At 39.5% G+C, this 10795-nt stretch overlaps 1 protein-coding gene across 1 annotated transcript; it reads left to right on the forward strand.

The window, feature by feature from the left end:
* Positions 1–3739: 3739 nt before the first annotated feature.
* Positions 3740–10384, forward strand: LOC116220060 (troponin I, fast skeletal muscle-like). Its single transcript, XM_031565413.2, has 8 exons — positions 3740–3831; positions 7270–7349; positions 7439–7475; positions 7741–7869; positions 8563–8652; positions 8732–8905; positions 9051–9152; positions 9290–10384. The coding sequence occupies exons 2-7, from the start codon at positions 7342–7344 to the stop codon at positions 9141–9143; spliced, it is 531 nt and encodes a 176-aa protein (XP_031421273.1). The 5' UTR covers positions 3740–3831; positions 7270–7341; the 3' UTR covers positions 9144–9152; positions 9290–10384.
* The last annotated feature ends 411 nt before the right edge of the window (positions 10385–10795 follow it).

Raw genomic sequence — 10795 nt, forward strand, 5'->3', positions numbered from 1 at the left:
TTGACCAGTCTGTCTTGTTTTGTAATTAACGAACCAGTGTCACTAGTCTACTGGGGCCAGACAAGACCACATGACCCACCTAGGCTATATTCGTGGTTGTTTCTGGATGTTAAATATTAATGTATGTAACACTCGCTGTCTACGAGATTTCTGCAGCGACACCTTGTGGTCATTTAAGAATGCATTGTACTGTACGCACCATAGATCTGTAGATTCATTGATTCATCTGGGCCTCTTTGGCTTCTTCTATGTATAATCTTTTTGGGTATTATTTTGCCAGTGCAGATCTTAGCAGAATTGTTGTTAATTACAAATAATACAGAGTTTCTGTTTTGGGATGGGTTACAGGAATTGTGTAAGTGGTTTAATATAAATACAAAATGGATGGGGAGATATGACATTGCAAAGCTACAGAAGTCAAGTTGATGCTCCATTAGTTCTTGCTTTTTGTAGTGCACACTTCTAGTTCTAATCTCCAGAACCTGTCTTGGAGCGTACATGTTTTCTATGTCTCTTTCCCTGTTTCAGATCGAGGATGTGGTGATCAGGAGCAGGATCTAACACCACCTCGGGGTTGGTTCCAAAGAAAGTGTGCATGTCTGTTATTAGAGCCTAAAGCACAGGGTCTGCAGAGTCACCTTGGAGCTGAGAGCCAACATGGAAGAAGGACGGTCAAGGAAGAGGTGAGCAGACATTTCCTGGTGAAGTTTCCAGAGATTTTAACCTTCATACAAAAAGTACTGTTGAATGCAGAACCATAGGAGAGTTAAACAAATTGAATTGGCACATGAGGGCATGTTCCAGTTCTAAGGACGTATCTCGTAATGACTTGGCGGTTAACCACGAGACCCTGTGTGTTTGCATGCACACTCCTTTTATTTCTTTAAGGACAAGGAGGCGGATAGTAACTGGCATAAGAACAGTGAGGACAAGGCTGATGAGGATTGATAAAACATGTTTAAGGGAGGCCAAGGATAAACCTCTCTAACTTGCTTTGCTGCTCGCCGTTGTGGCTTAGACTGTCTGAAATGCAGCATGACTCTGCAGTACATACGGCTGTGCATTGTTTTCTTGTCCATGTCTGCAAGAATGCTATTTGTATCACTGCACTATTTGGCTTAATAAACATCCTGAATGTTTTCACCTTTCCCTTGTCAGTTGGCTTTTTTGTGTAATGATGTGGAAATGCCATCTTGCTGTTTTATTGACAAAGATAGACACACACACACACACACACACACATAAGAACTTGTATCTCTCACACATGACCTTAAGGTTGAGAGAATGGTAAGGCTTTATGATTTCTAGTGAATGCATCATAAAATAGACTTTCCTGTCAGTTAGATATGAATCTGTATCACAAGGAGCATATTACAGAATATGCATATTAGGCTTCTTTCATCTTTTTTTTTACAACTTTTTTCTTTAGTTTACATTTTACCCCTGACTCAAGAATCGGTAGCTCTTTAAGAGATTTACTATTTCAGTTATTTTCGGTGAGTATTGATAATTCATGTGGTATTTCTTTCATCAGTAAATGTTTGAGAAATGTTCCCAAGTTGATCCTGAAGCTATGTTTTAACAGGCTCTGAGAGGGTGGTATAGGCAGCACAAAGCCGTGGAGAGGGTCACTGAAAGAGTGAATCAGAGGATGGAAAGGAGGAGTAAGCGGAAGACTGGAACTCTGCTCAGGTAAACTTCCAAACGATCTTGCCCACCGCGATATCACACATACACACTCAACTCACATTAATTCACATTAATTACTGAGGAGGAAGGATAGAGAGGATGAGGGGGAAAGGAGGAGTGAATGGCAGGCAGGAACCTGGAGAAGGGCTCCCCTAGTGCTCATAGTAGACATTACAGGTCAATTTAAAAATACACTACGGCAGGGGTCTCAAACTCAAATTGCCGGGGGGCCGATGAGTGTACAGTCTGGTCAGTGGGGGGCCAGATTCTTTCGATCTGTTGGCTTGCCTATCACAATACTGTAGATACCACTTTTGAGTGTGGCAAATTACCATGTGTGATAAGTGGTACAATGGTTAGTGTTGTTGAATTACAAGTAGCTGACCTGAGTTTTAATTCCTGGGCAATGCAAGACGCTCTTTGGATAAAGCTGTTTGTTATAGTTGCATATTTGGATCACTTTGTCTAATTGATAGTCCATGACTTACATATACAGCAGTAATAGTGGGATAATGTCTTCATTGACAACTACATCTATATTTTTCCTTCAAACATGCACATTTCAAAGCAAATGCTGTACTCCACCACTTTTGTGTAGTTGGTAACAAGGCTGCAAACAAACAAAACACAGCAGAAAACAGAATAAAGTTTTCAGCAAAAATCTGAATTATTTTATAAAATAAATGTATTTATAATAAATATATTTCAAGTGTACAATTTAATTTGTCTGTCAAAATGCAGCGTCTTTCCATCTATAGTGATCTAAAATGAATAGTTTACTGATATGCTGATCATTGATGGTGCACGGCCTGTTGTTATTCCTCTGAGCGACTTCAATGACAGACCAGCATGCTCAATTGCGTCACACAGTTGCTCAAATACATCCTTAGCTGTAGTACGGCCTTGCATTGTTTTTACATAAAGTAATTCCTCTGTCACTTCGTTGTTAACACCACGAACAAAAATCACAAGCTGAGCATTATCATTTATGTCAGTACTCTCATCCAGAGCTACAGAATACGCACTGAAACTTTTGCCTTTGACACACAGCTACATTTATTTTCTGATAATGACCGCCGGACTATACATTATCCCACTTATTATTCGGTTACTTGTCAAAACGATAGAAGACATTCCTCCAAAATACCTATTTTTAATGATTTTGTTGTTCAGCTAAGAAAAAATTGTTCTTCACGCAAATAGAACTCTCAAGTTTCAGGTGTTGCGTAGTAACCCATTACTTGCGGAACGATATGAAAGATGTGAATTAGAAGCACAAAACCCGTTAAACGTTGGGCTGGCCCATTCAAATCAATGGAACTTTTTTCAACATTCTGAGCCGAGCAGCTGGCAGGATCTGGCCCGTGGGCCAGGAGTTTTAGACCCCTGCCCTACAGAGACACAATACATATAAAGACATGTACACACACAAGCACATGTTTTATATGAATTTACAATCTCATGTTCTGCCAACCATCCTATGCAGTCTATTAACACTTGATGATGCACAACACCTCAGATTAGTGTTGCATCTATATAACAGTGATTATAAAAATGTAAAATGGTATGCTGTAAAAACATTATAAACCGGCGATCTCAATAGAAATACGGTAATGTTATGTTTTTACTCTTTTTGTTGCTTTTGCTTTTGCTTTATCACATTCATATTTGTTGTTCTACGAATACTGTCCATGCAGTTAAACGGTTTTAGTCCATGAACCCCCCCCCCCAGTCCAAACGTGTTCATGTCACAATCCAGCCCTCAGATGTCTTTGGATCTGTTGTGTGACTTAAATGTATACTATTCATTACTTAGTCATTTTACAGGCTATGATAGTGGTTAGTGGAATGTGGTTTTCTGCATTTATAGGACCATTTTTCGTGTTTTCATGTTAACAATGCATTTCTTCTGTGCCTATGGCTAGAGATACATCTGGAAAAATCAGCATTTTTCTGTCTATTTTAAGCTGAGCCAATGGCACTGGGAACTGGCAAGAGTCTCATCACCATAAAGAGGATAGGAGACACTGTGATGATGGATGCTGCCAACCTTATAAAGCAGCTGTGTTGATGCCAGTGGCAGCACCATTCCTCCATCAACCTGTCCAGACCCTCAGCTCCTCCAGTCCAGTTTCTCATCAGGTGAGTCTTTTTCCTTATCTGCCCTGCTGATAGTCTTTGCTTAGTGTTTCTATGCACAATCCTGTTTTTAGTGTTGAAAGAAGCGTCCTGTATTTTGCGGAATTATTTGGTGTTTTGGAAAATAGCAATACAATGATCATTTATGGAATTTCTGAATTTAGTCATGTTTTTCGTATTGTGCTTTCTGTTTGTGCAATGAAATCAGGCATTTTTGATCAATTTAAAGTAAAAATAGTTTTTATATATTCAAAATGTTTTTGATATTGATGGCCGAGTAATGGGTTAAGGGTTGCTATCACTGTCTGTTTAGACTTCCAAAGAGGGTCTTGTAATGAATCAAATCAGATATTCAAGTTAATCATCAAATCAGATTATGAGCCAGACAACTGCATTTACAATATCTTGCTGTCTGACATTGATTGACTGATTCAGATCAGTTCGTTTTGACTTATTCATATATGAATATATAATATATATGATGTAATAAAGTCAAAACAAACTGATCTGAATATATAATATCCATTTATATTCCTCACTACAAATTATTCTACTGTGATTTTTTAAAGTAACACTATGCAACAATTTGACACTTTTTTAGGTATGGTTTTATAGGCAACTAGTTTTGGTACCATCCTCAAATTAATGTTTATAGCATGTGGTCATGTGAAGGACAGATAAACACCTGTGCCTTTCCCACTAGCCATCCATATGCCCTATGTAGTTCTGTGTACCGGGCTGGAATACCCTGCAAAATGAAAGAAATGCTTTCACAGCATGACATTGCCAGCTATACTGCCAAAAAACACCAGTGTGTTGGCAAGCTTGTTGGTGGTGTTTGCAAAGTTTTTGAATGCCTTTTAGGTAGTTAGCTTGCTAGTTTTGGAACAGAACTCCTTATTGCAGCTAAATGGTATCTGAGATATGGTCTCGGATACTCTGGGCTTCCCCACTTACTTATGTTGTCAATCTGAGACATTTATGAATGATGTAATAAAGTAAAAACAAACTGATCTGAATATATAATATTCATATGAGATATGCTATAAGATATTCTTGGCTTCACCTCATTTGACATTTGGCCTGGTTTCCTACAGTTTTATCTCCAGAATCTTCCAGAAGCTTGGGATCATGTGTCCACCCTCTTGATAGTGAAACCCACACTATAATAAACTGTCCCAGGTTTTCTCTCTTCCAGCTGAGATTTATGTCTGTGGATAACCCAACTCCAACCTAAATATAGCTGTGATTTAGGGGGCCAAACAGACCAACAGGCCATAGTTGCTATTGACAGTTCATGTCACTTGCACTACCAGCAATTTTTATGTCAGTTGACCAAAGATTGGCCGATATATGAGGTCACCTCCGGTTTGATGCCTTCACTGCCAAATTTGAAAGGCTGTAACGGATGAATTGTTCTGAAAACAAAGAAAACTACCTGAAGATCATTATTGGCAAATTTGGTGAAGATTAGACAAGGTTTCAACAGCTTCACTGCTTGACCCCCGATTTCCCTACCTGAAGTCTGATACTTTCTGAAACTCGGCCAGTGTGGTAGTCCTGTGCAGAAGTATTGCATGCATGTGGTTTAACCCAGTGCTGAGTATTCAGCAATATTTCATCCAGACTGAACTACATTGTACTTTCATATCTTTCATCAACGTTGAAATTTACACAGGCACTCAGTTAAATCTGCCTGCTGACATATACAGTGGGGAAAATAAGTAGTTGACCCCCTGCCGATTTCGTAAGTTTGGCCACTTGAAAAGAAATGTGTGACCTATAATTGTAATGGTAGGTCTATTTTAACAGTGAGAGACAGAATATCAATAAAAACATCCAGAAAACTGCATTTTATAACAGTTATGAAATTATTTACATTTGTTGCGGAAAATAAGTATTTGAACCCCTACCAAACAGCAAGAATTCTGGCTCCCACAGACCAGTTATGTGCCCAAGAAGCACACAGATTAGTCCTTATTAGGCCTAACAAGGTACACCTAATCTCAACTGGTGACGTGTATAAAAGAAACCTGTCCAAAGAATCATACTTCACACCTTCAACCTCACCACCATGGGCAAGACCAAAGAGTTGTCCAAGGACGTCAGAGATAAGATTGTAGACCTGCACAAGGCTGGAATGGGCTACAAAACCATCGGCAAGCAGCTTGGTGAGAAGCAGACAACTATCGGTGCGATTATTCGCAAATGGAAGCAACACCAAACAACTGTCAATCGCTCTAGGTCTGGGGCTCCATGCAAGATATCCCCTAGTGCGGTATCGGTGATCATCCGAAAGGTGCAGAATAACCCCAGAACTACACAGGGGGAGCTTGTGAATGATCTCAAGGCAGCTGGGACCACAGTCACCAAGAAAACCATTGGCAACACACTACGCCGTAATGGTTTGAAGTACTGCAGCACTCGCAAGGTCCCCCTGCTCAAGGAAGTACATGTACAGGGCCGTCTGAAGTTTGCCAATGAACACTTGAATAATTCTAAGGAGGTTTGGGATACAGGATGTGGTCAGATGAGACCAAAATCAAGCTCTTTGGCATCAAATCGACTTGCCGCGTTTGGAGGGGGAAGAATGCTGAATATGACCCCAAGAACACCATCCCCACCGTCAAGCATGGAGGTGGAAACATTATGCTTTGGGGCTGTTTCTCTGCCAATGGTACAGGACGACTCCACCGCATCGAGGGGACTATGGATGGGGCCATGTACCGTGGAACATTGGGCTTGAACCTCATTCCCTCATATTGAAAACGCAACCTTAAGGATTTGGAAAGGATCTGCAAAGAGGAGTGGACCAAAATCCCTCCTGAGATGTGTGTGTTAACCTGGTGACCAACTACAAGAAACGTCTGACGTCTGTGCTTGCCAACAAGGGTTATTCCACCAAGGACTAAATCATGTTTTGCTAGGGGTTCAAATACTTATTTTCCGCGACAAATGCAAATCAATTCATAACCGTTATAAAATGCAGTTTTCTGGATGTTTTTGTTGATATTCTGTCTCTCACTGTTGAAATAGACCTACCATTACAATTATAGATCGCACATTTCTTTGCAAGTGGCAAAACTTGCGAAATCGGCAGTTTATTTTCCCCACTGTAGCATTTAATCCATGTCAGTTAATAGATCACAGAATGGCTGACATTGATAATTGCAGGATTAAAGATGCAATACAGCATGTATTAGCAGATTGGCCCCTCTTATGTGCGGCGGTTCTGCGTAAGGTTTCTTCCTGATTAACAGGTAGTTATTTTGTGCCCCTGTCACCATTGCTCAAAGGGGGTTCAGGCACTGGGCTCTGAATTGAATTGAATGGAGTAGTAATCTCTTACTGGCAATTATTTATGGTCAGTATTGTTCCTTACATATATGTTGCGCATTTATCTTCCTGATATATGTCCCTATCTGTATATTTAAATTACAGATTGGTTTTGCACACTTCAATAAAAAAAAGTTGTCATTCCATCACAGCTAAGGAAACCAGAAAAGTGCCAAGATGGCTGAGTAAGTATTTGTCCAACTATCCTAGAATACATATTTATGTTCTCTGTCATAAAGACTATTTATTCTTTGATTTTTGCATTATCCTTTAGAAAAAAGATGACAACAAGCCGCAAGCATCATCTGAAGGTAACTCCTCATGTTCACTGAGAATCTGTTTCAAGAGCACTCCTCTGTCCACTTTTATTTTAGCACACTTTCAGTGATGGAACCCTATAAATTATGATAATCATTATAATAAAATTTTTGTAGTTATTGTTGTGATAATTGTTATATTTTATCATAACCTGGAACATTAACACTGTTGTTACACAATTACATATTGATTTTGTTATTGTTGAAATTCAAATGGTCAATGTTTTGTAAGTCACTTACTGATTCTCCTCTCTCTCAGAGTGTGATGCTTGCAATTGCTGAAAAGCGGATGGAACAGGAAGCGGCTGAACTTATAGCTGCAAAGGCAGCATACATGAATGAGAACTGCCCAGAGCTCTCTCTTCCCAGTGGGGTGGAGGAACTACAGGTGGGGCAAGCTTGGGAGTGCATTGGTCTTTTACAACCAGACTATTGAAAGGTTTAGGTAAAACAGTAGTGTCTTTTCATAGGCTACTTTAGTCCTGCCATATGATAAAATTCCATTTAGAAATGATTTTATACATTTCAAATTTGAGATCGATAGAATTGTAAGAAGAAAAGCCATTACAAAGCCTAAAACAGACAATAAATATTAGGAGACATTGTTTTTAGTAATGCCTGGAATTATACATCTGGAATAACTTTTGACCACAAAACACTACACATCGCATCTTTAGGTTGGTATAAACCATATATAATTCAAGCATTTGGCTCTGGGAAAAAATGAAATCTATACCTACCTTTTCATTTAGTACAAACATCAGAGGAGACACTAGCAACGTGATTAAATATAAGCATTTGGAAGTTTTGGAGCCCTAAAATAATAAAAGTAAACCTGCACTCCATAAAACTACTGCTTTGTTATTTTAATCATTCCAGTTGTTTCTCCCCAATACATGTTTGCATTGTAAAATCATACAATACATTTTATTCATGATTGAGCAACATTGAGCAAAATGAAGAGAGCATATATGCTTTGCCACTTGAAACATATAAATGATAATTGATATGGCCCTCTAGATGAATAATCTTGATACATATCGGACATGTATGTTTTTGTGATGTCTGTAATGTTCTTCAGAAATTGTGCAAAGAGCTATATTCGAAGATTGACAAAGTCGACGAGGAGAGATACGACGCAGCAGGCAAAGTGACAAAGGGAGCAAAAGAGGTGATTTTGTTAACTTATCTAAAAGAAAATGTTTTTGCGAAAGATTGGCCAAAAAACAATGTTTGTATCGTCTCCTTAGATTGAAGAGCTGAAGTTCAAGGTTACAGAATTGAAAGGTGTGAAGAAGCCAGCTCTGAAGAAAGTGCGCTTGTCCGCTGATCAGATGCTTCATGCTCTGCTGGGCTCCAAGCACAAGGTCAGCATGGACATGAGATCCAACCTGAAGCAGGTGAAGAAGGAGGTCAAGGAGGAGGTGAGTATTCAGTGTAACCATTGATATTATTATCAATGAAGGCTTGAACACATATATAAACAAAATATCTCTCTCCCTCACACACACACACACACACACGCGCAAACACACACACAATTGAACAGCATGTGTTAAATCTTTCCAGCCTGCAGTCGCTGCTGGTGACTGGCGTAAGAATGTTGAGGACAAGGAGGGCATGGGTGGCAGGAAGAAGATGTTTGAGGGAGCTGAGGCGTAAATTTGAGAGGTGAGTCGACATAAAAAAATCAGGACATTTAGGTTATGGGGTAAGAGTCCATGTGTATAATCTACTGATGAATGTATTCCCAATAATTTAAGAGAAAAAGGTTAGTCATCCTATATGTCTTTTTTACGCCCCTACAGCCTGACGAAATTGATATCTGACACAACAACATGGACAAAGTGAATGGCAGGAAGAAGATGGACTGGGGCCATTTGTACTTGTGTGACATGTTGTTATGTTCCCTTCATTTTGTATTTTTTTTTGACAGAAACAAATACTGTTCATTTCTCAAAATGTACTACATTTAGATAAAATAGGCAAGTTACAGTTGCATACCATAATCATTAAAAAATATTTTGTTTTTGCAGACACAGATTTGTCTCTTGTAGTATTCAGCTATAAAGCACATTTATTCCACAAGATGTCGACAGAGATCTGTCTCTTACCTCCTTGTCCCCCTCTCTTTCTCTCTCTTTCACGTACGCTTACACAGACAGACAGACAGACAGACAGACAGACAGACAGACAGACAGACAGACAGACAGACAGACAGACAGACAGACAGACAGACAGACAGACAGACAGACAGACAGACAGACAGACAGACGCACAAACCATACACACAATCTGTTTCGTCAATCTCTCTCCCTCCCTGTCATACTTTCTAGCAGTTTTAATCTGTAACAAATGTAAGACCATCTTGTTTAGCTGTAATAGATCCCACAGAAGAGTTTTTATTCAGTAATGCACGTGTGCAGTGCAAGTGGAAAGTTAACACACTTGAACACAAGCGAGTTGGTGAAATGGTGAGTTACATTTTGCTTTATATGACAAAAACTAAATCCTTACAAAGAATGTAATTGCTCTGTCTTTATTTTAATGAAGATATCACACCCCTGTTTATATTAAAGGTATGACGCATTGATTCAGTCTGTACAGACATGTTACATGTGTGTTTGACCAAACTTGTGGTACTGTGGCTGTCTTCTAACAGGCTCAAAGAGCTTGGGCACGAACAACAGTAGAAAGTCAAAGACAGCCTGAAGGGGGACTGAGGGTGAGCAAAAGGAAGACGGCAACATGAAGAAATACTTACCCCTCTGTTTCTAGTCCATATTACAGACATACTGTACTACCAAAAGACCCCACAACCACTACCACTTTGACCTATATAGCGTTCACACTCACACACTCACTCACACACTCAGACACTCACACATTCACACACTCACACACACACACCCCTCCTCTTTTTGTTAAAAATGCCGACAGATGTCGCAAAAGCACACTGCCCCTCTAGGACATCCCTGCTTCAACACTGTCTTGATCCACCCCTTATTGTAACTGCATTGGGATGTTTAATACATGTTCTGTTGGCAGAGAACGTAGTCCAGTTATGTTATCTGTATCCACAAGTGACGGTCTTCCACAGACATTAATTAGGTGAGTTCAACTTCACCTTTGATTAGAAATAATACTTATAAAGAATTTACTGTATATTTCTTTCATCAGTAAATCTTTGAGAAATGTTCCCAAGTTTATCCTGAAGCTATGTTTTAACAGGCTCTGAGAGGGTGGTATAGGCAGCAGAAAGCCGTGGAGAGGGTCACTGAAAGAGTGAATCAGAGGATGGAAAGGAGGAGTAA

The sequence above is a fragment of the Clupea harengus genome, chromosome 3 (assembly GCF_900700415.2).
Source record: "Clupea harengus chromosome 3, Ch_v2.0.2, whole genome shotgun sequence".
Lineage (NCBI taxonomy): Eukaryota > Metazoa > Chordata > Actinopteri > Clupeiformes > Clupeidae > Clupea > Clupea harengus.